Raw genomic sequence first — 25,288 nt, forward strand, 5'->3', positions numbered from 1 at the left:
GAGGTTTCTCCAAAGTTGACAACAATCCTAAAAATTACATTGCTGCTGAAGAGTTAAGAATTTGAAGGAAAACTCTGTAAAGTGTAAAAAAAATTTTTTCATCTATGCTAGAGGATAGTCCAAATTATTTGTTTATTCTTTCTATTGCAAAATTGTCAAATGAAGAGGTAATCAACTTGTATGCAACCCCTAAAAAGTAAGGTAAAAGTATTACAGAGCTGTAAGTAAAATATGTAATTTCCCTTACATTATGTGATATTTGAAAAATTTGTTAACTTTTAAACATTATGTCATTTTGGGGCTTCTGGCTGCTTCAGTTGGTAGAGCACACTACTCTTGACTTCAAGCCCTACATTGGGCATGGAACCTATGCAGAGTTGAACTGACTGTATATTCATAATTTTGTGTTTCTTTTCTTAAAGTGAGTTCTCCAAATATTATTAAGCTTTAGGTTCCACAATTCCCGGATCTATCCCCAAGGTAGGTAGTATTATTTATCCCTGTTTAAATTAGAATTCAGAGAGGTCATTTATCAAGAGGTAGTAGAGGAGGCTTTAAAATCTGCTTAAAGACTTTCTGACCCTAAAACATATAATTTTATATGTCAAGTCGGCTAGGCTATGATACCACGTTGTTTGGTCAAACACTAGTCCAGATGTTGCCGTGAAGGTTTTTTTTAGATGAGATTAATATTTAAGCAGTAGATTTTCAGTAAAGCACATTCCCTTGCGTGATATGGGTGGATCTCACCCAAGCAGTTGAAGGCCGTAAAAGAAAAGACTGAGGTCCTTTGAGTAAGGATGTTTCTGCCCTCACATCACCTTTGAGCTCAAGACTGCAAAATCACCTCTTCCCAGGGGCTCCAGCCTGCTAGCCTGTCTTGCAGATTTTGGACTCCCAGTCCTTACAATTGTGTGTGCCAATTTCTTCAAATGTCTCTTTATATAAATCCCACTGGTTCTGTTTCTCTGGAGACCCATGATGTGCAATAAGAAGTACAAAGAACTCTGGGACTACATCAAAATAAAAAGCTTTGGCACAGTGAAGGAAACCATCAACAAAACAAAAAAGGCAACCTACTGAATGAAAGAAGATATTTGCAGATGATATCTGATAAAGGGTTAATATCCAAAGTATTTAAAGAACTTATACAACTCAACACCAAAAAGCCTCCCAAACAATCCAATTCAAAAAATGGGTAGAAGACCTGCATAGACATTTTTGCAAAGAAGACATCCAGATGGCCAATAGGCACATGAAAAGATACTCAACATCACTAATCATCAGGGAAATGCAAATCAAAGCCACAGTGAGACATCACCTTACACATGTCATGATGGTTAAAATAAAAATCACAAGAAAAAGAAATTTAAAACAAATTAAAAAAAAAAGATTTTGCTTATTTATTCATGAGAGGCACACAAACACACAGAGGAAGAGACATAGGCAGAGGGAGAAGCAGGCTCCTTGAGGGGAGCCTGGTGCAGGACTCAATCCTGGGACTCCAGGACCATGCTCTGAGCTGGAGGCAGATGTTCAACCTCTGAGCTACCCAGGCATCCCAAGAAAAAGAAATGTTAACTAAGATTAGAGAATAGAGAACCCTAAAACACTTGGTGGGGATGTAAATTGGTACAGTTACTGTGGAAAATAGTATGGAGTTTCCTCAAAAAATGAAAAATAGAAATACCATATGATCCAATAATCCCACTATTGGATATTTACCTGAAGAAAACAAAAACATATATGAAAATATATATGCACCCCTATGCTTAATAAAGTGTTATTTGCAATAGCCAAGATATGGAAGCAATGTAAGAGTCTAACAATAGATGAATGGATAAGGAAGATGTAGTGTGTGTATGTACACACACACACACACACACAGAAGAATATTATGCAGCCATAAAAGGACAAGATCATACCATTTGTGGCAACATGGATGGATCTAGAGAATATTATACTGAGTGAAATAAATCAGGCTGAGAAGGACAAATACCATATGATTTTTCTCATATGTGGAATCTTAAAAAAATGAATAAACAAAAGCATAATTATACCTGTAAATACTGAGAACAAATTGATAGTTGCCAGAGGGGTTGGGGTGTGGGATGGGCAAAATTGATAAATGGGCTCGGGAGATACAGGGTTCCAGTTACGGAATGAGTAAGTCATGGAACTAAAAGGCACAGCATAGGGGATATAGTCAGTGATATTATAATAGGGCTGTATGGTGACAGATGGTAGCTACACTTGGGGTGAGCATAGCATAATATATAAACTTGATGAATCACTATACTATATTGTATGTCTGAAACTAACGCAACATTTTGTGTCAAGTACACGCAAATAAAAAAACTAATAAAAAAATTCTTCAAAAATAATACAAAGAACTATATGCTAGTGTTGGCTCTCTGTTACAAATCATATAATCTTGGCAATTCATTTATCCTCTTTAGGCTTTAGTCTCATTATCTCCAAAGTAAGGAAATCATTTTATTTTTTTAAAGATTTTATTTATTTTTTCATGAGAGACACAGAGAGAGAGAGAGACAGAGACATATGCAGAGGGAGAAGCAGGCTCCACGCAGGGAGCCTGATGAAGGACTCTATCCCAGGACTCCAGGATCATGCTGTGAGCCGAAGGCAGACGCTCAACCGCTGAGCCACCCAGGTGTCCCAGGAAATAATTTTAGAACAAGAATTCTTAATCTTGGCACAACTGACATTTTGGGTTAAGTAATACTTTGTTGTAGGGGAACTGTTCTATGTCTTGTAGGACGTTTAGCAGCATCAATGGCTCCAACCACTAAATGCCAGTAGTATGATCCAGTTGTGGCAACCATATATATCTCCAGACATTTTTAAATATCCCCTAATTGAGGACAGGGGGAAAATGTTTCTCCCATCCTATTTGAGCGCTGCTGTATTAGATCATCTTTAAGTTATAACATATGCATAGGTAATATTTTTGTAGAAATTATATAGGCTGAGGCAGCTTTGGAACCTTCAGGAGAAGACTGTCTGACCATATAGTGGGATGTTATAAAGGTTATTTTAATATTTTGTAATTCTTATAAATAAAGTTTTCTTTAGTTCCTATAAGAAAGAAGCAAAAAAATGGAGAAAGGTCAGAAAGATTGGCAACATAAAGCTCTTGGCAATGTGAGCCACAGGCAACTTGAAGACAGTCACAGGAATGAGAGAATAGATAAAAAGGGGAGAAGGATGGAATATAGTGCTTATCCTCTCAGAAATGAATCTTAGCTGGAAAATGATTGTTGTTTCAAATCCAAACCACCAGTGGCAACCTTGTGCTCAGTACTGGTGGAGGGCACAGTTTACCACAGGGTAGGCTAGGCTTCTTGCATGCATGGGAACTTGTCAATGTCTACATGATTCTGCAGTGCATATTGTCTTGCTAATAGTGATGCAAAAAAAGTTATTTATCCAAAGAATACTTTTTGGGGTGGAGTAAGGAGGGAGTATGGTTTGTCTGAGTAAGTGTAGTTATCTTCAGACTCTTGTTAGTTAAATAACCAAAAAGAGAAAAACATAGCAGTATTCCACTAGATGGTGCTATATCAAACTAATTCAAGAAGCATGGCTAAATTAGGTTGGATGGGATCCTATCTTTCCCAGCATATTTTCTCAGTCCTTTTGAAATAATTTGGATTTAGCTATACTTCAAATGAAAGATACCTGCCAATTAAAAAAAAAAATTCCCATTCTAGTGTTAATCTCCACTTTTGATTCTAAATACACATATTTCTTTTCCAAGCAACTTGTCAACAAAGTGAGGCTCAGGCCCAGAAGGCACCAGAATATATTGTGTTCTTAGCAAAAGATTTGTTATTTTTTTCTATTTTAATTAATGCTGTAGTCAGGTGATTTTTTTAAAAAAAGATTTTATTTATTTATTCATGAGAGACAGAGAGAGAGAGGGGCAGAGACACAGGCAGAGGGAGAAGCAGGCTCCATGCAGGGAGCCTGATGTGGGACTCGATCCCAGGTCTCCAGGATCATGCCCTGGGCTGAAGGCAGCGCTAAACCGCTGAGCCACCCGGGCTGGTGATTAATAGCACTATTACTGGGCTTTAGGTGCATGCAAAACTGGTATAAAAACATTTTATTTAAAAAATTTTTATTGATATAAAAACATTTTAACTTGAATTTCTTCAATGCTCTGTTGACTGATAGTCAGAGATGACTTTTGTGTCTACCCTTGGCAGTCTGAGGTATTAAAAAGGCAGAAGCTGGGATATTAAAATACTTTGCAGAGCTCTGAAATACAAAAATGTGCTCCAAAGGGTACACCTATATAGCAGACCTTTGGAAGTCTGTTTTTTTTTTTTTTTTTAAAGATTTATTTATTTATTTATGATAGACATAGAGAGAAAGAGAGGCAGAGATTCAGGAGGAGGGAGAAGCAGGCTCCATGCCGGGAGCCCAACGCGGGACTCGATCCCGGGACTCCAGGATCGCGCCCTGGGCCAAAGGCAGGTGCCAAACCGCTGAGCCACCCAGGGATCCCCCCAGAAGTCTGGTTTTATGGTAATTTGCAGAGAACTTAGCTATTATGCATTCAGATAATGTCAAAATGAGCAGGTCTAAGAGTTCATTTAAGCAATTATCTCCTAACTGGGAATTTGTGAGATTTACAATCTACTAAAATCTTTAATGACTTGGGAGAAAAAGGACAAAAATATCCTATGTTTTATAAATATGTCAGTCTATTAGTATGGATGAGCGAAGGGAAAGTCCCCCCCAACTCCACCAACCCCTACTTCCCGCAGTTGATAAACGTGTTTTTTTTTTTAAGAGATTTTATTTATTTATGAGAGAGAAAGAGAGAGAGAGAGAGAGAGAGAGAGACTGAGAGAGAGGCAGAAACACAGGCACAGGGAGAAGCAGGCTCCATGCAGGGAGCCCGACGTGGGACTCGATTCCGGGTCCCCAGGATCACGCCCTGGGCCCAATGTGGCCCAGGGGTTTAGGGCTGCCCTAAACATGTTTTTTGTTTGTTTGTTTGTTTTACTCTTGACTCTTATCAGAACTAGGCTTATTTATACAGCAAAATAGTAAGCTACCCTCAAGAGTGCTGGGGATGGTAGTCAGCAATGGGTGGAAGGCAAGTGGGGGGAATTATTGCATTACTTGCAGTTCCAATCCTATTTAAAACACAGTGAGAACATAAAGATAAATAAAATGGTCTCAAAGGTGGCTAGAAAAAAAAAAGGTGGCTAGAGTTAGGCAGAGAACAACTAAATTGAAAGTCAAAGGTAAAAGTCAAGGAAATTGAAGGAAAATCCTGCCCTCATATAGTCACCATATACCTCTATTAATAAAAAGTATTTAAAAAACACATTTATATATTTTTTTTCACATATTTTCCATCAAAATAATAGAGAGGAAGGATGAGCACAAGTGAACCAACCAGCACACTGACGTGTTAAAGCAAACACAAAATTCTACTAAACAGGTTTGCCTAAGGGTAGGGCCTGACTATAAAGTCTCTTTCCTTCAAAACTCACTAGAAGCAATTCTTTTTCTTAGTCTATTAGAAACATCTTGGTAAAAATCCTTATCAAACTGATACAAACTATAACAATTGATTATTTTTAAGAATTTATTTATTTATTTATTTATTTATTTATTTATTTATTTATTTGACACAGAGACAGACCACAGGGGGAACCCAGGCAGAGGGAGAGGGAGAAACAGACTCTCCACTGAGCCAAGAAAGAGCCCAAGGAGGGGACGGGGCTCCATCCCAGGATAAAGGCAGAAACCTAACCAACTGAGCCACCCAGGCACCCCTTTAACAACTGATTTAAAGATTTAAAGACAGTGAGAAGTAGGAGGGAGAATGGCAGAGGAGACCCCTCAGTACTTCCAGCCAGTGGAGGGCCCTCAAACAAACCACTGTTTGGAGTTGTAAATTTAGTCTCATCGTCATACCTTCGAGATTTCCCTAGGGTATCTCCCCTGTTCTAGAGAAACATTCCCTAAATTATCAAGTGTCCCACCTTTGGCCCCTTTCTACACCCACCCACAAGTTAAACACATTCCGTAAGGAAAAATAAAAATTCCTTAGTAAAAAACATTTGGAAAACATTACATACTCTATCACCTATTTAAAGATTTCTGGTGCACTTGGGCGTATTAAAGAGTATAAAAGTACTCTGAAAGATTCTGGAAAAGGAAAATCTCTATCTGAATTTAGCATTCCCCAAGTTTAAATCCCCTTCCCCATCCTCACCTCCACCTTTACAAAATACCTATTAGCATTTCTTGGACCTAGTAGAGTCCTAGTAGAGTTTCTAGCAGAGTGTTCATAAAAATTCCAGGGATATTCCTGGGATAAAAGTATTACATCTTCTTGCCACATGGAAAGGATTGTGAAGATTGAGAGGACTTACCAAAGGGATCTACTTAATATCCTGAGAGTTCAGATTTTTGCTTAAATTTGGCTTCTTGGTACAGTTGTTTAGCTTTTGCCCTATCATTCTCCTAATTGAAACATCATCTGTGTTGGGAAATAACTGTTTTGTGACTCCTGTAAAAGACAACAACAATGACACACAAAAATCCTTTTTGAGGCCTTTGCATCTTAAGATGTGAACTAAGATAAGACATCAGGCAATCCACAATGTAATTTTGTCTCCATTTTGCAGAAGTAGTCTAAACACCCATGAGATATTCAAATACATGAATATATAGGCAGGGTCTGCAAAGCAAACTAAGAGATACTGAAGGTCTATGTTAGAGACTGAGAGCATACATATTGTATTCCTATGGTACTGCAGCTTTAATCTTGCTACTTCTCTGAACTCTAGATCCCCTTGCTCCAAAATGTTAGTTTATTTTTATCCATTCTCAGCATCAGCTGAAACAACTAAATTCTTTTGACTGTTTTCCAACTAAGAAATGGCATATTAAAATATAGAGAACTTAGATTCAGTGATTCCCTAAATTTGTTTGATATTTGTAAAAAAGTTATTTGATAATCTAGATTATTATATTTGAGGAGATGCATTAACCTAAAAACTGTAAGTAGGATGAAGGAGGGCATGTGATGTAATGAGCACTGGGTGTTATATACAACTGATGAATCACTGAACTCTACCTCTGAAACTGATAGTACACTATATATTAATTAGTTGAATTTAAATAAAATAAAATAAAATAAAATAAAATAAACTATAAGTAGGAAATTAGCTCCTACTTTTCTAGAATAAAAGCTAAAGGATCTAGAACCACGATAAGAAAGAAAATAAGACATAAACTGTTACTGAAATTTTGTTTGAAAGGATTTTGAAATAGATTTTTCTGAAGTTATGAATTTTATGAATTCAAACATATAAGTGAAATAAAATTTAGTTTCATTTTAATAACTACTGTACATTTTTTTCTATAAAATTTACCATATTTAATAAGAGGTTTAGGCTATCTTGAGATTTTTCTTTGATAGAAAAATAACAAAAAGAACATGAAAGAACGACTTAACCTTGAATGGTAAAATAATTTCAAATTCATGTGACAATGTAATACAATCATATTTTACCTATAATTTCTTGAACTTCATTCTGATTCATAGCTGGTTTTACGGCTTTGTCCCTCGAAGTAGAGGACTTTGCTCCTGTCAGGCTGTGTGTGGCCATGTATTCATTTGTGTAAAGTACTTGCATTAAATCATTAATAAACTTCTGAGGCTTGCTCTTGTTACAACGGGAAATCTGCCATTTTTCAATCTTGAACTAGAAAATACAAAGTAATAACTGAAATTAGAAAAAGAAAAGGAAAGTAGTATCTGGATAAATATATTACTAATCGAGTTAAGACACACCAGAAACAAAATCAACATTCTTTAAGGTGATGTATTTTACTTTTAATACATATTTTACATTTCAGGGGTTATCTTTGATATAATTCCCAATTTTATGAGGTATTTGTTTCAGAGTTTATACAAACTCTTGTCATGTAATCTGGAATTGGATAGTTTAAGGATGAGTCCCATCCTCAGCACCTCCTATTAGGTGTGGTAGGCAGAATAATGACCCACTGAAGCTATCCATGACCCTAGAACCTGTGAATATATGACCTTATATGGGGTGTGATTAAAGTTAAGGACATTGAAATGGGGAAATTATCCTGGATTATTCAGGGCCCAATTTTATCACATGAGCCCTTAAATGCAGAAGAGGGAGGCAGAAGAGTGGGGCAGAAGAGTGGGTCAGAAACAAGACCGGAAGGAAGAGGACACATTGGAAGTGAGAGGGGCTTTGCCTTCATGGCTGGTTTTGAAGGTGGTAGAATGGGCCATAAACCAGGGAATGTGGTTACCTCAAGAAGTGGGAATGGCCTTCAGTTTCCCGTCAGCAAGAAAATGGGGAACTCAATTCCACAACCACAAGAAACTGAATTCTACAATAACCTAGAGGGGCAGGAAACAGATTCTTCCATAGAGCCTCCAGAAAGGAATGTACCTGCTGCCTCCTAGATTTTACCACACTTCTGACCTTCAGCACTCTGAGATAATACATTTGGGTTATTATAAATCACCAAGTTTGTGGCCATCTGTGACATAGCAAAAGGAAACGGATATACCAATATTCAAATATCCTAAATGTTGGATGTTAGTATTTAATTATTGCTCTGGAAGGCATATTTTCCAAAACTGATATTGGATTCTAATGAAACTCTGGTCCTTTTAGCTTCTGTTCCTTGAAGAGAAATTGGAGAAGTAGGAAAAGATTATATTCTTCCAACATGCAGAGGCTGAAATTTACCTTCTATCAATGATATAATTTTGTAACCCTCAATGCATAGTTATCCCTCACTGATTTAAGAATTTTCTAGTTTAATGACCTCATCCTTGACCACAATTTGACTGTAGTTTTCTAAATTGGATATTTGTGAAACAAATATTGTTTTGATTTATCGTCAAAAAATTGTTTTATGTAATTTCAATGTTAGGGTCATGACCTAAAGTTACCTAATGTTATCTGATAAAACAATGATCATTTTGTAGCCTTTTCTTAAAAAAAAATCTTATTTTTAAGTAATCTCTACACCCAACGTGGGACTCAAACTCACAGCCCTTAGGTCAAAAGTAGCATGCTCTACCAACCAAGCCAGTCAGGTGCCCCATTATTTCGTAGTATTATTTCAATTTTTTCATTTACTGTATCCCAGAGAAAGTTAGAGCAGGTATTCCAACTGACCTGTTTTTCATCAGTATGATGCTCTTCTTCAGCTTTCAAGGAAATAGGTGAACTGGAATTAGAGTTAGAATTACTGCACGTTGAGGCAAATGAGTCTGGTGAGGAGTTGTTTGTTGCCCTCCAGAGGGTGGATGCAGATGTGGACATGGTTCCTCCACCCTTAAGCAGGGCCTCTGCCATTCCAACTAATTCTTCAAACTGCGTGACCGCCTGTGGTAACACTGATGGCAAGAAAAAGTAACCCTTTATAAATACTTTTAATAACAGGGGCATATATTCCTATTTTTATTTTTATTTTTTATTATTTTTTTTTTATTTATTTATGATAGTCACAGAGAGAGAGAGAGAGGCAGAGACACAGGCAGAGGGAGAAGCAGGCTCCATGCACCGGGAGCCCGACGTGGGATTCGATCCCGGGTCTCCAGGATCGCGCCCTGGGCCAAAGGCAGGCGCCAAACCGCTGCGCCACCCAGGGATCCCCTATTCCTATTTTTAAATTGTGCATATATACATATTACATAGCATGTATAGAAATAGGTAGAACAAACTGTTAACATTTACTACTTTTTTTTTTTAGATTTTATTTATTCATGAGAGGGAGAGAGAGAGAGAGAGAGAGAGATGCAGAGACACAGGCAGAGGGAGAAAAGCAGGCTCCATGCAGGGAGCCAAGGTGGAACTCGATACCAGGTCTCCTGGTCACCCTGGGCTGAAGGCGGCGCTAAACCGCTGAGCCACGGGGGCTGCCCCATTTACTACTTTTGGAAAATAAACATGGTAAGAAGAGTGGTTGGGATGTACTTACTTTTTATTTTTTGATTTAATAATGGCTTAATAATAAATCAATTTTAAAACATCTAGTTATATTTAAATGTATATGCATTACTTCAGAACTAAAATGGATGGTTTATTTATTTATTTATTTATTTATTTATTTAATTTTACCAGATTTATTTATTTATTCATGAGAGACACAGAGAGGGAGAGACACAGGAAGAGGGAGAAGCAGGCTCCCCTCAGAGAGCCTGATGCAGGGACTGGGACTCATTCTACAGACCTGGGGACCACACCTTGAGACGAAGGCGGATGCTCAACCGCTGAGCCACCCAGTCGTCCCTAAAATGAATGGTTTAAAGAGTTGATTCTTTTTTCTAATTGCTAAGAGTATTATTTGAAGGGTTTTAATCTCATTTGGAGACATTAATCATCAATCGCCTTCCAGATACATCAGGCCAATTTAAATGACCATTAAATAAACCATTTATATTCAAATTTATTAAAATAAATTTTCAGTGACCTTTGTGTGTGGTTTTCCAGGGAGTCAAATTTCATCAAATTAATAAAAATTTGTTGCCATAGGGAGACAGAACATGAGAGACTCCTAACTCTGGGAAACGAACTAGGGGTGGTGGAAAGGGAGGTGGGTGGGTGGGGAGAGTAACTGGGTGAGGGGCACTGAAGGAGGCACTTGATGGGATGAGCACTGGGTGTTATGCTATATGTTGGCAAATTGAACTCCAATATAAAAAATAAGGCCTAATGAATCAAAGAGACTTCATTCACACTTTAAATCTTGGGAAATATTTTAAACCCTAGAAAGTTTTTAATTGCATGCCTAAATAGGAATAGGGATGTTAAAGACCTGATAAAGGCAAAATATAGAAACTGGTTTTTCTGGGACAGCGAAGAGAAAACAACTATTTACATTATCTTTTCAAGAGCATATCAACAATTCAAGAAAGCCTTTGAATAAGAGAAAGCAGACTTTCAATCTTATACTTGTGTTAAAAGATGGGCACTGAGTGCGGCACTTGATGGGATGAGCACTGGGTGTTATGCTATATGTTGGCAAATCGAACTCCAATAAAAAAATATACACACACACAAAAAATTTGTTGCCATGATTCAAAACTGTTTTTACATGTTACGGATGAATTTTGGTAATCAGCTGAATATTCTCTTTGTTCCTTTTTTGATGGAAACTTATACATTCAAAGGTTCATGTGTCCATGTAAAATGGTCTTCTCTAGTTATGGTTATATCTAGTTTGTTTCCTAAGAACAAATAACATTTTGATGGAGTTGGAAGACACTATGAACCCACTCTGATACAACTCACACTGTTTGAGGGCTTTGGCTGCTGAAGAAGTAAAAAGACTGAAAATTTTTTAGACTTTTCTTAATCATATTATTAAGCCAAAATCTGGATTAATATTTGATTTGAGAGCTGAAAATCAGGCATATTGATGACACATCCAAATCAATACATCTACTACTATATTAATAGAAAAAACAGTAAAATCTATTAAAATCTTCCTTTATATTCTTTCAATTAATATTTAACTAAGCACCTCTAGTGTCCCATTTGCTAACTCAAGAAGCAATTACTCATTGAGCATTTAATAATATGAAACATTTATCTAGCTTTTATTCTGTGCCAGGCACTATTCTGAGGGCTTTACTGATGTTCATTCATTTAATACTCACTGCTCTCTGAACTAGATATCATCATCACCCCCAGTTTATAGAGGAGGAAAATTAGGCAGTGAGAGAGGCTAAAAAACCCATCCAGGGTCAAAACAATTAGTGAGAAGAAGAGCAAAGATTCAAATTCAGACTTAGCCAATTCGATGCTATAAACTACTGTGTTATGTAGATTTTTGACATTTGCCAGCCACTCTATTAAGTGCTAGAGGAGAGACTGGGAGCACACCAGATGTGATCCTGGACTTTTGGACTGGGTGGGGGCGGCGGGAGGTGGGTTATGCAACCATGGCGTGAGTAAGAATTTGGCCTGCTTAAAGAGAGGTCTGGCCTCCCTTGTTCTTGGAAAGTAACCTCTAGGGATGTCTGGGTAGGTCAGTGTTTGAGCATCTGCCTTTGGCTCAGGGCGTGACCCCAGGTCTGGGGATAGAGTCTCACATCAGGCTCCCTGTGAGGAGCCTGCATCTCCCTCTGTCTATATCTCTGCCTCTCTCTTTGTGTCTCCCATGAATAAATTAAAAAAAAATATTTAAAAGGAAAAAAGAAAGAAAGAAAGAAAGAAAGAAAGAAAGAAAGAAAGAAAGAAAGAAAGCAAGCTCTAAATCCTTGGAATTTTCTGAATGACAGAGGAGTGTCTTTGTTATTCAAGGTGAGCCACACCTGATAGCTCATGCTAAGATATATTTCAGGGTGTGAACAATCACACTCAATAGTCTTATCATGGAACCTGACCACAGCCAGAAAGCTAGAAAGATTAGTCTGAGTTCAACATAGGCAATCAATTAGTCATGCCCATGTAATGAACTCTCAATAAAAACTTTGGACACTGGAGCTCAGGTGAACTTCCTGGATGGACAATACTCCATGCATATTGTAATATATAAATGCTAGGAGGATAGTGCATCCTAAAGGCAACAGGAGCTTACATTTGGAAATCACCCAGAGTCTGCCCTCTGTGTATTTTCCAACTTTGGCTGGATCTAATTTGTATTCTTTCCCTGTAATAAATGCAACTACGAGTATAATAGGTTTCAGTGAGTTGGGAGTTTATTTAGTCAATTATCGGACCTGAGGGTGCTTTTTGAAAACATCTGAGTTTATAGTTAGCATCAGAAGTCTTAGGCAAATGGGGCAGTCTAGAGAACAGTGCCATTAACTTTGCAATTTGGCCAACTCAAGGTACCTGCAAAGAAATGAAAAATTGCAATTGTTAAGTGCCACAAGGGAGAGGCATAATGTGCTTGACCCAGTTTGGGGAGGGGAGGGCTATGGAGGGCTTTTCTGAGGGGGTCAGGATTGATTTGAAAGCTGAAGGCTGAGTAGGAATTAAATAGTTGGAGGAAATGAGAAAGTCATCAGAGGCAAAGGAAATGCAAGTTCTGTATTTGAGGAACTGCAAGAAGGCAGCTAGAATGTAAAGAGAAAAAAGGAATTTGGTATAAAATGAGGTGTAAAGAATATTTAGTGACTTTTTCTAATAATGGAAGTTGGACTTGTTCATTGGAATGTATCCTTGTCATTTCTGTGTATCTCTACTCATATTCATGTATTTTCTTTTATGTAGCTAGACTGTACTACTATACATAGTGTTGTATCATGGTTCTTTTTTTCCAATTAAGAGTGTAAGTTGAATATTTGCCTATTTTGTTAAATCTTCTTGGAAAATAGGGATCCCCGGGTGGCGCAGCGGTTTGGCGCCTGCCTTTGGCCCAGGGCGCGATCTTGGAGACCCAGGATCGAATCCCACGTCGGGCTCTCAGTGCATGGAGCCTGCTTCTCCCTCTGCCTATGTCTCTGCTTCTCTCTCTCTCTGTGTGTGACTATCATAAATAAATAAAAATTAAAAAAAAATCTTCTTGGAAAATATGGTATTTTGAGATCTTATTTACATAGAATCAAAAGCAAGATCTCACACAAAGTCTGAGCAGAAATTAAGTAGGTAAAGTGAGATGAGTTTGACAAAATGATATACTCAGTTAATGCACACCCAACAAGACAGAATATCTCCATCCTCCCCGAAAGTTGCCTCATGTTCCTTCCAAGTCAATCCTTGGATTTGCCTTAGAGGCAACCACTAAACTGACTTCTTTAGCCAGAGATAAGTTTTACCTGTTCTAGAATTACATACAAATAGGTTCAAATGGTATATTCTGTACATATATATATTTTAAATTTTGGTCTGACTTTTTTTTGTTCTGCATAATGTTTTGAGATTCATTCATGTTGTCATATGTATCTGTTAATCATTCCTTTTTGTTATTGACTAATACTGCATTTTATGGACACTCCATAATTAAAGTTTTCATTCACCTGGGTTGATGGGTTACTTTGATGATGGGTTGATGGGTTATTTTCCAATTGAAAATATGACCTTAATGATTCCCTAATATTCTAAGGTATTGATGTTTTATAATTTATTTAAATGTTCTTTTTTTTTTTTTTTTTTTCAAATTTTGGTTGCTTCCAACTTTTCTTGTTTGTTTAAGAGAGAGGGAGAGGGTCACCTGGGTGGCTCAGTGGTTGAGCATCTGCCTTTGGTTCAGGTTGTGATCCTGGGGTCCTTGGATCGAGTCCCACATCAGACTCCTCAAGAGGGAGCCTGCTTCTCCCTCTGCCTATGTCTCTGCCTCTCTCTCTCTGTGTCTCTCTCATGAATAAATAAATAAAATCTTAAATACACATACATACACACATACAAAAGAAAGAGGGAGAGAACGCGTTTGGGTAGGGGGTGTGCAGAGAAAGAATAAGAGAGAATTTTAAGCAGAGTCTGTGCTGAGCACAGAGCCTGACTCAGGGCTCCATCCATCAACACTGAGATCATGACCTGAGCCGAAACCAAGAGTGGGTTGCTTAGCTGACTGTGCCACCCTGGTGCCCCACTTCCAATTTTTCTTTATTACAAACAAAACTCTTTTTATTTTTTACAAACAAAGCTCTTATGAACTGTGTAGCACATACATCTTCATTTGTATTTTTGATCACAACAATGCTACAAATTCCTGAAAGCATAATAATGGGGTCAAAGGTATAAATGTTTTCTGACCTCAACTAATACTGCTGAATTGCTCTCCAGAAAGATTCTTCCAACTTATCTGGTTACCAGCAATGTAAGAAGTCAGTGTTTTCGCTACATCATCAAAAACAGGTGTTAATCATTAATAATAATCTTCACTATTTTGATAGGTTGAAATTTTAGTAAAATTTAAATTGCAATTATTTTATGATTATGAAGTTAAATATGTACTTATTTATTGGTTATCCAAGCTTCTATGAATTATATATTAGACCACAGAATATTGGTAGGTTTTTTTTTTTTCTTCTATGTAATCTCTACACCCAATGTGGGGCTTGGACTCACAGTCCTGAGATCAAGAGTTACATGGTCTGCCAACTGCCAGCCAGCTGCCCCTAGTATTTTTTCTACTTTTTAATAACTTAGATAGTTTTTGTAAAGTGATTATAAGAGTACCTAGTGTATTATAAGCACACTGTGTTATTGTTATTTACTCCCTTCTATATTAAATATTTTAACCTTTCATTTGTCATAAGTTGCAAGTATTTTTCTTAGGGTTTTTCTTTTAATTTCATGATATTTTGAAAGCATACACATATTTTTTAGTTTTTATTTTAAAGCAGCAGTCTTTTCTTTAGTGTATTATTAATCTATTTAATGCTTAGAAAGTCATTCACCAGGGATCCCTGGTTGGCTCAGCGGTTTAGCGCCTGCCTTCTGCCCAGGTGTGATCCTGGAGTCCCAGGATCCAGTCCCACGTCGGGCTCCCTGCATGGAGCCTGCTTCTCCCTCTGCCTGTCTCTCTCTCTCTTTCTCTCTCTCTCTGTGTGTCTCATGAATAAATAAATAAAAAAAGAAAGTCATTCACCATTCAGATCAGTAAAATAGTCATATATTTTGTATAGTTCAAATATCTTTTTATAAGTGAGTTTTTTTCTGCCTGGATATAAGTTTTAAGCTTCTAATGGATAATTTTAAACACAAAAATTGTAAACTCCCATATATCCATCCCCCAGTTTCAGCTCACAGCCAGTCTTGTTCCATTTATACTCCTGTCCATTTTCTCCCCAACCCCAAGAATACTTCAAGCAAATCACAGGCAGCATCTCAATTTATCTGTAAATATTTCTACAAGTATTTCTAAAGGTAAGAAATTTAAAAAATATAAACATAAAAACATGTGATAGCTAGAAATACTTATCAGTTTTTCTTCAATGTCATTAAAAAAAACTAGTAAATGTCCAAATTTCTCTGATTTTCTCATTGTTGTTTTTACTTTATCTGAATCAGGATCCACATAAGGTCCACATGTTACAAGTAGTTGGCTGTGTCTGTTATAAACTAGAAATTATAAGTTTTCTTAGTTTTTTCCTTGGAATTTATTAATTGAAGAAACTGTTTTTTTTTTCTTTAAGATTGTTTTTATTTATTCACAGAGACAGAGAGATAGGGGCAGAGACGCAGGCAGAGGGAGAAGCAGGCTCCATACGGGAAGCCCGATGTGGGACTCGATCCCGGTCTCCAGGATCACACCCCAGGCTGCAGGCAGCGCTAAACCGCTGCGCCACCGGGGCTGCCCGGTTGTTTGTTTTACAAGATTTCCCACAGTGGGATTTTGCTGAGTGTATCCATAACATAACATGAGTTATCCATAACAAACATGAGTGTTTAACATATGGTGCTGTTCCCTAAATTCACTCTTTTTTTTCTTTCGTAAATTCACTCTTAAATTGATAATTAGATCTAGAGGCTTGATTAGATTTAAGTAGTATTTTAAAATTTTATCAGGTAGCATTGAATGCATGGTTAGTTTTTTTGTGATATTAGTCATCACTGATGACCACACTTAGATTCATTATATCATAAGGAGTTGCAAAACGGTGATATTCTAATATTTTTCTTCTTCATTTATTAGCTAGAATTTTTGTACAAAGGGAAACTTCCTCCCATCAACTATTTGTTTACACTTAGGTTCATTTCCTATAATAATGACAGGATAAATGGTTGTTTTTTTATCTGTGTTTGCCATTATGACGAATTTGATCATTAGGGTTTTTTTGATCTCAGGTTTTTTTTTCTTTTTTGAATACTATTATGAACTCATGCACTTAAATATATATGATAACCTGTTGCAGTTATCTTTATTATTAATACTCAAATTGTCCCATCTTTGGCCACTGGGAACTTCTTTTAACTGGCATGTCCACATAGTCTTTGTTAACTGCCTTGTTTTCTGATATGACAGGATTTTCATCTGGATTTTTTGTGTTAGGCTCCCAACATGGCTTATCTTGATACACTTCCTGTGCAAATTCTGGAATCACCCATTTCTCCAAGGAACCCTAGCTCTTTTTAGTGGGAAGTATTATTATACAGCCAAGTCCGGGGCTGGGAATGTTCTTTGCTATTGGGTTTTTGTTTTTAAGCCTATTCAGTGAACAGTATTAGAAAATACATGTTATTAATTTTTAAAGATATACATTTCATTATGTATTTAAAGCAGTATTTCCCACTCAATTCAGAACATGGGGTTTTTATTTAAACTGTATAGTTATGTTTTTAGTGTGCCACATGGAATGAAATGAGAATCTAACTTGAACTTGCATCCCCTACTCCCAGCACACACTGGAATATCAGTTTTCCAGAGCCGTTTGCTGAATAATTTATCCTTTTCCTGATTAACTTGCAAGACTTGCTACATGAATTTCCAGGCTCATTGCAAATGTGAAAATGCAGCACTTCTTGTTCAAAGCTTCTTAAAAATTTTTATATGGTGATGGCAGAGCCTTTAACCAGTACGTGGGGCCCTTCTAAGATCAGAGCTCTGAGTGACTACATACGGCACACATCCATGAAGCTGGTCCTGACGACTTGTGATCCTGAACAGTGTAATAGCAAAGAACTTACATGGCACTTGCTATTGCCAGGTTCTGTTCTGAATGCTTTACATGTCACCCAGGTAAGTACTTTTATTATTTCCTCTTTTGAGATGAGGAAACTGAGGCACAGGGTGGTTAAACAACTTGCACATGGTTAGACAGATAATAGGTGCAGAGCCAGGGTTTGAGGCCAAGTGGTTTGGCCCCTTTAAATCCATACTCTTTACCTCTATGCCATAGTGCCTCTAGGATAGTTCTTTATCATATATGAGGTTCTATTTGAAGGATATGCTTTCTGTTCCATTGATGTGCTGATTTTGCACTAGCAAGTCATTTTTAATCATTGGAAATTTATGAGATTTAATATTGACAGGTTATACCCTCATATATTAGCCTTTGGAAAAGAAATCATAGGAAGTACATTAGTGAGACGTTGTATGGAAAGTATTACCAACCCTCACACTTGATTGATAATTTTGCTCAGGTATAAAAGTCTAGATTTACATCATTTCCATTGAGAATTTGGAAGACATTGCTTAATTATCTTGGAATTTCCAGTGTTGCTAGTGAAAAGTCCAATGCCATTCTGATTCCCAATCTTTAGCATGGGACATGCTTATTCTCTTTGGATCTTCCCTTTATTTCTGGTGAAATTTCACAATGTTATGACTTGGACAAGTCTTTTTGCTTTTGGTATTATCTATTAATGTAAACATTTGTGTTCTTCAGTTATAGAAATTTATGATATTAATTTTTAAATAACTTCTTCCTCTTCACTTTTGAATCTTTTAGGACCTCTTGTCTTTGGACATTCAACCTCTGGGACTAATTCTTTATTTTTCTTAATCTTTTCTATTCTCCTTTCCTTAGTTTCTTACTCTAATATCTACAAGATTTTCCTAACTTTAACCTCCAGGCATTTTATTGAATTTCTAGGTGTCAGTAAAATTTATAGATTTCAATATCCCCTTATTCTTTGGCTGTTCCTCACTTAAATTACTCTGTTCTTGTCCCATGCAGATTTCTTCTGCTCCCTGAATTGTGTCTGTTTCCTTTGGCCTTATTTTTCTCTTTGTTCATTTTGATCTGTTTTCCACATTAGAGGATTTTCTCAAGTAATTACCTTCCCATAGCTCTACCCAGTGTCCCTGAGTTCATAGCTCTGATTCAATCTCTTCTGGAAGAAAACCTGCATCTTCTGCTGTGGTGAGGAGTGGCAGTTGCAGGCTACATAGGAAAAATGTGTGACTTTATGGTCCCAAAAGATCTTTATGTAGGTCTTTCAATGACTCCAGTTTTCACACTACCAGCACTATCATAATTCCTTTCACAGGTACAAATCCTAAACCATTTATAGTTCTGTGGTGTGATTTGGCTTCTTTCTTTTTAATTTATCTACCTCTATCCCCTCCTTATCCCTATCCCAGACACTGAACTTTCAGGTTCCTACAGTTAGTCAGTTACTGTTCATCCATTTGCTTTTCAGTTTCTAAAATTTTATTGGCATCTCTTATCTGCTGTGATGTCCTTTCGAGTTTTCTTGGTACTTTTGTTTTTATGCATTTCAAATTTATATCTAGTAGGGTTTCTTTCTTTCTTTTTTTTTTAAATTTTTATTTATTTATGATAGTCACACAGAGAGAGAGAGAGGCAGAGACACAGGCAGAGGGAGAAGCAGGCTCCATGCACCGGGAGCCCGACGTGGGATTTGATCCCGGGTCTCCAGGATCGCGCCCTGGGCCAAAGGCAGGCGCCAAACCGCTGCGCCACCCAGGGATCCCTCTAGTAGGGTTTCAAGAAAGAAGGGAGACTCCCACATATTTCACTTAAGCTTTATATCATACTTAAAGAAACTTGGGCAAAACTTAACTGATTTTTGATTCTTTACTGAAATTTCATTTGTTATAAGAATTTTTAGTTGATGCTTTCTTTTTCCTAGGTATGTATTCATTCTTTAAAAATAATTACAATTGGGCAGCCCTGGTGGCTCCGCGGTTTAGGGCCACCTTCAGCCCAGGGCGTGATCCTGGAGACCGGGGATCGAGTCCCACATCGGGCTCCCTGCGTGGGGCCTGCTTCTCCCTCTGCCTGGGTCTCTGCTTCTCTCTCTCTCTCTCTCTCTCTCTCTCTCTGTGTGTGTCTCTCGTGAATGAATAAATAAAATCTTAAAAAAATAATTACAATTTAATATCTTCTATACAAAAGATATATCATCTTTTTTCATTTTATATCTTACAGTGTTGGTCAGTTGTGGTCCACAAGACATGTTTCATCTTCTATTTTATCTTTTATTTATTTTTTTAATTTTTTATTTATTTATGATAGTCACACACACATTGAGAGAGAGAGAGAGAGAGAGACGGAGACATAGGCAGAGGGAGAAGCAGGCTCCATGCACCAGGAGCCCGATGTGGGACTCGATCTCGGGTCTCCAGGATCGCGCCCTGGGCCAAAGGCAGGCGCTAAACCACTGCGCCACCCAGGGATGCCCACAAAACATGTTTCAAATACATAATACATGCACGTGTAGCATACACACATTTGCCATTCTGAATGTCTAAAATGGCATATACATTCTGCTGTTTTTCTGTTAGTAGACTTTATAAACTGAAAGAAGAACCCTGATTCTTAGTTCAAAGGATTATTAAGAGCACAAGTGGGCAAAAGATAAATAACCATTCTGCAGTCTTCTCTTAGACCCTTTTTTATTTGGATTACAAATAAAATTTCAACTTCCTATATCTTCCTAATTCCCAACCATAGCTTCATAAAGGCCTACTATGATCATGTTATTTAGGATAATATTTAAGATTGTGTTTTTATGGAAGCACCTGGGTGGCTCAGTGGTTGAGCATCTGCCTTTGGCTCAGGTCGTGATCCCAGGCTCCAGGGAGCCTGCTTTGCCCTTTGCCTATCTATGTCTCTGCTTCTCTCTGTGTGTCTCTCATGAGTAAATAAATAAAATATTTTTTAAAAAGACTGTTTTTATGATCCCCCTCAAATCCCAATCGTCCTTTACCTTCCTTATTTTTCCTATACTACTATCAGCTAACATATAATTTACTCATTATTTGTTGTGGTTTTTTGACTGTCTTGACCCACTAGAAGTAGGCTCCATGAGAGCAAGGATCTTTGTTTTATTTTCTGGATTTTCCTAGGTACTTAGAACAGTGCCTAATTTATAACAGGACTTTACAACTCTATGACTTGGTTTCTGGAGGTACACTTGTGTGTGTGTGTGTGTGTGTGTGTGTGTGTACAATATTGTATATACAATATTAAATATACAATAGATTATATAGACAGTTGTAAGTGCCAAAGAGGAAATGAAGCAGGGGAAGGGGGATAAATAATGTTTCAGGGAGAGTGGTTGAAATTTTAGACTGAGGAAGGAGTTTAGGGAAAAGATGAATTTAGAGTAAGGTGTTGGATGGAGTGAGTGTACTTACTTGAAGTAAGCAAGTGGGTATCTGGAGGAAAAACATTCCAGCCTGAGGAAATGACCAGTACAAAGACACTGAAGTAAGATTATGTCTGATGTCTTCAAAGGAAAAACAGGTAGTTCAATGTGGCTGGATCACAGAGGAGGGAAGAGTAGCAGAAAATAAGGCCAAGAGAGGTAAGTAGAAGAGAAATGGCCAGATCATGTAAGGACTAACGGTCATAAAAATGACTTATTTTCCCCTGAGTGAGGTGGAAATGCATGTAAGGGTTTGAGGTGAAAAGTGACATGAACTGACTTATATTTAACAGGATTATTCTTGCAACTTTGCTGAGAATAGATTAGAGAAAAGCAAGAGCAAAAATAGTGACACCAGCTAGGAATCCACCATAATAATCTATGTGTAAGATAATGGTGGCTTGGACTAGAGTGGTAGTAGTAGGGGTGGTAAAAAGGATTGTATCCCAGAAATGTTCCAAAGGTAAAGTCAGTAGAATTTGCCAATGGACTGAGTGTATGATGTAAAAGAAATATAGAAATTGTTTTTTGGTTTGAGAAACTTGAACAATGAAGTTAGCATCAACCAAGATGAGGAAGAAAGAAAAAAACAGGTTGAAGGATAAGGTCAGGAGTATGGTTTTAGACATGTTAGTTTGAGATACCTATCAGTAATGTCACATACACAGTTGCACAACGAGTCTGGCATTAAAGGGAGAAGTCCAGGCTAGAGAATCATAACTTATTGATGGATTTTTTTTTTATTTATTTATGATAGTCATACAGAGAGAGAGAGAGAGAGAGAGAGGCAGAGACACAGGCAGAGGGAGAAGCAGGCTCCATGCACAGGGAGCCCGACGTGGGATTCGATCCCGGGTCTCCAGGATCGCGCCCTGGGCCAAAGGCAGGCGCCAAACCGCTGCGCCACCCAGGGATCCATTGATGGATTTTAATATCATATAATTGGGCACTTTTTTTGTGTCAGATTCTGGTGTTGATAAAAGCAGACACAGGGCAGCCCAGGTGGCTCAGCAGTTTAGCGCCGCCTTCAGCCCAAGGCATAATCCTGGAGACCCGGGATCAAGTCCCACATCGGGATCCCTGCATGGAGCCTGCTTCTCCTTCTGCCTGTGTCTCTGCCTCTCTCTCTCTCTCTGTGTGTCTCTCATAAATAAATAAATAAAATCTTAAAAAAAAAAAAAGCAGACACAATAACACCACTATTGAGTACCATATTGTGCTTTGTTTGGGTAAAGCATTTCTTCCAAATGATCTTTTCATCTTCACGGCACCAAGACATGATGGATTGCCACCGCCCCAACGCCCCCCCCACCCTCATCTGTAGGTGAGAAGATTGAAGCTGGGATTGAGGGCCCAGTAAAGTGATATGGCCACAGCTGTAGAGCCAGTAAGGAAAGCTGGGATTCAAATCAAGGCCTGTAACCCCAAAATCAATACTTTTAACCAGCAATTTATGCTAACTTTATAAACTAGCCTCTCGTCTTATTCTAAGTCCTGGGACAGATTATATAAAAATGAGAATGATCTGTTCTTTGAAATCACAAAAACCTCACCAGAAAAAAAACCCATTGGTAACAAAAGTTCAATATTTAAAGTTGAAAAATATAAAGAGATAATGGCTTGGTGATGGAGTAAACATTTTAGCTGTAACTGCTTCTACTTAAAATTATGAGGTCTTCAATGGAAAGCATGTGAGCCATTACTCTGTTAATCTAGCTTATCCCCATGTTCTACTTGTCTCCTATCATTTCTGTCTCCAACATTATGTGGAACTGTCGTCTTTACTTCCATAGCCATTGCCCTGGGCTAGGTTGCCATCGTGTTAGCCTGGATGACTGCAATACTGTTCAAGAGTGGCCCTTCCCTGCTTTCTTTCTTGTGTCATTTGTACTCATTTTGTACACACCAGCCAGAGGGATTTCTTTCCTTTTCTTTCTTTCTTTTTTTTTTAAATATTTTATTTATTTATTCATGAGAGACACACAGAGAGAGGCAGAGGGAGAAGCAGGCTTCCCCCTGGGAAGCCTGATGTAGGACTTGATCCTAGGATCCTAGATCATGATCTGAGCCACTGAGACATCCAGGCATTCCCAGAGGGATTTCTTTTCAAAATGGTCTGTGTATTGACTGTTTTTACAACAGAACGCTGCCCAACACAGGACATGATTGCTAAATATTCAGCAGCACAAAATACTGCAAGATGCTTCATTGCAAAGGAAAATGTAATTTTTGAAAAATAAACACTTAAATGCAATATAGGATCCTACAAAAGGCATTACACCAAGTGTTTTGTGTTTTTTTTTAAGATTTTATTTATTTAATCATGAGAGATACACAGAGAGAGAGGCAGAGGCACAGGCAGAGGGAGAAGCAGGCTCCATGCAGGGAGCCTGCCGTGGGACTCAATCCTGGGTCTCCAGGATCACACCCTGGGCCAGAGGTGGCAGTAAACCACAGAGCCACCCGGGCTGCCCACACCAAGTGGTTTTTAACTGCTCTTTCTCCTTTATCAGTCTTTGATGGAATGTGATTATTTTCCCAGACTACTCTTCCCAACTCCAAATCTACAGTTCAATATACAGGATCTTTAATTTCAATGGTACTATAATGGATCATAAGAAGCCCCATATTCTAGTGCTTTCACTAGCAGAGGGGAATGAAGTAAGCATATCATGAATATGTTAATATATTTGCTCCGTCTTACTAATCTTTTTTCTCTGGGGCCTAACATAGTGAGTAGCCTCTATTAAATGCTCAATAAATATCCACTGAATGTTATTAAATGAATATGACATTAGGTATTTTGTGGAAATAATCTAATATTCTCTAAGATATAAACTAAAGGCTTCAAGAATAGTGCTTCTGTATTAAATTATGTAATAAGAGATTTTCTTAAAATGTGATTTTTGATTTTTTTACTTTAACATATTTTCTTTAAGGCAAGACATCATTTTTTTAAAGGTTTTATTTATTTATTCATGAGAGACAAAGGTGGGGGGCAGAGACACAGGCAGAGGGAGAAGCAGGCTCCATGCAGGGAGCCCGATGTAGGACTTGATCCCAGGACTCCAGGATCACACCATGGATCAAAGGCAGGTGCTAAACTGCTGAGCCACCTAGGGATCCCCTCCTCTAACATATTGATTTGCTTTTTCATTCTTGACAGCTGATTTACAATAATTTCCACTCATTACATATTTTTCCTATTATTTAAAAATGTCAATTTTTCTCAAAGTTTACCTTGAAGCATGACCAAAGACTGTCGAAGTCGGCTGTTTTCTTTCCGGGTGTTTGTTAATTTTTGTTTCAGGCTTTTTATTTTCGTGCACAATTCCTCCTTTGACAAGTCTGCTAAAGGCTCTTCATCCTCACTGGAGCTCTCACCAGGCAGAAAGGCATTTCCTGAAAATGGGTCTCTCTAAAATACAAGGCAGGTACAACAAAAGAAGCTTCAAAGTGACTTTAATGGTTTATCCTATGTTCTGCATGCTGAAGGGACTTAATCAGACCTACAAATCCCTCATCTCCCAGGCCTTTACTGCTCCAGATGAAGAGTTGCCCTATCTACTGAACTACCCTCAGCTTTGTCTTCCCATCTCCAGGGGAGCTCAGAAAAAGGAAAGGCATCAAAGTTTCATGCACACATCTGTCACATAGCAGAAATCAGGATTCTGTCTAACTTCAGTGAAGAATATAAAGTAGGAAAATAGTTTAACAGAGAAGAATCAACCTGCCATTCAAATTTTTGTAACTCATCTCACCCTCCATATCCCCCCTAACTTTTTATTCACAGCCTTTCTATTAAGACTGAGAAATTTTGGGGTTTATTGCATCAGAGAAAAGAGAGAGAAGATTCACCTAGAACAAAGCATTCATGCTTTAAGGTCAATAGCAAGACAATAGTCTGAAAATATATGCATTTGAGTTGTAAAACCCAGGCTGTATTGAGACAGAAAATGATTTCCTCAAATTACCAAGCTTGTTTGCATATATATATATATATATATATATATATATATATGAAGAGATCTAAAAAGCTGGAGTATAAAGTTTTTATTTTTCATTTTTATTTTACTTATTTTTTTAAAAAAGATTTTATTTATCCAGGTGAAAGAGGGAGAGCATGAGTTAGGTGGGGGGTGGGTGGGCGGAGGGAGAAGGAGAGGGAGAAGCAGATTCCCAGCTAAGCAGGGAGCCCAATATGGGGCTTGATTCCAGAACCC

The 25,288-nt window shown here is 37.7% G+C and overlaps 1 protein-coding gene across 7 annotated transcripts in view; it reads right to left on the reverse strand.

Annotated features, from left to right (window-relative positions):
- Positions 1-25,288, reverse strand: part of BEND6 (BEN domain containing 6) — a 59,557-nt gene that overhangs the window by 2,342 nt on the left and 31,927 nt on the right. For 6 of the 7 annotated variants that reach the window (XM_072832535.1, XM_072832532.1, XM_072832536.1 and 3 more), the window contains 4 exons: positions 24,306-24,483; positions 9,228-9,448; positions 7,568-7,760; positions 6,423-6,559 (listed from right to left, as the gene is read on the reverse strand). In XM_072832535.1, the coding sequence (XP_072688636.1) occupies positions 6,432-6,559; positions 7,568-7,760; positions 9,228-9,448; positions 24,306-24,483 (720 nt within the window). In that variant the 3' untranslated portion in view covers positions 6,423-6,431. The remainder of the gene's footprint in view (positions 1-6,422; positions 6,560-7,567; positions 7,761-9,227; positions 9,449-24,305; positions 24,484-25,288) is intronic. The other variant, XM_072832537.1, reaches the window with a different exon arrangement.

The sequence above is a fragment of the Canis lupus genome, chromosome 7 (genome assembly GCF_048164855.1).
Source record: "Canis lupus baileyi chromosome 7, mCanLup2.hap1, whole genome shotgun sequence".
NCBI classification, from domain to species: Eukaryota; Metazoa; Chordata; class Mammalia; order Carnivora; family Canidae; genus Canis; species Canis lupus.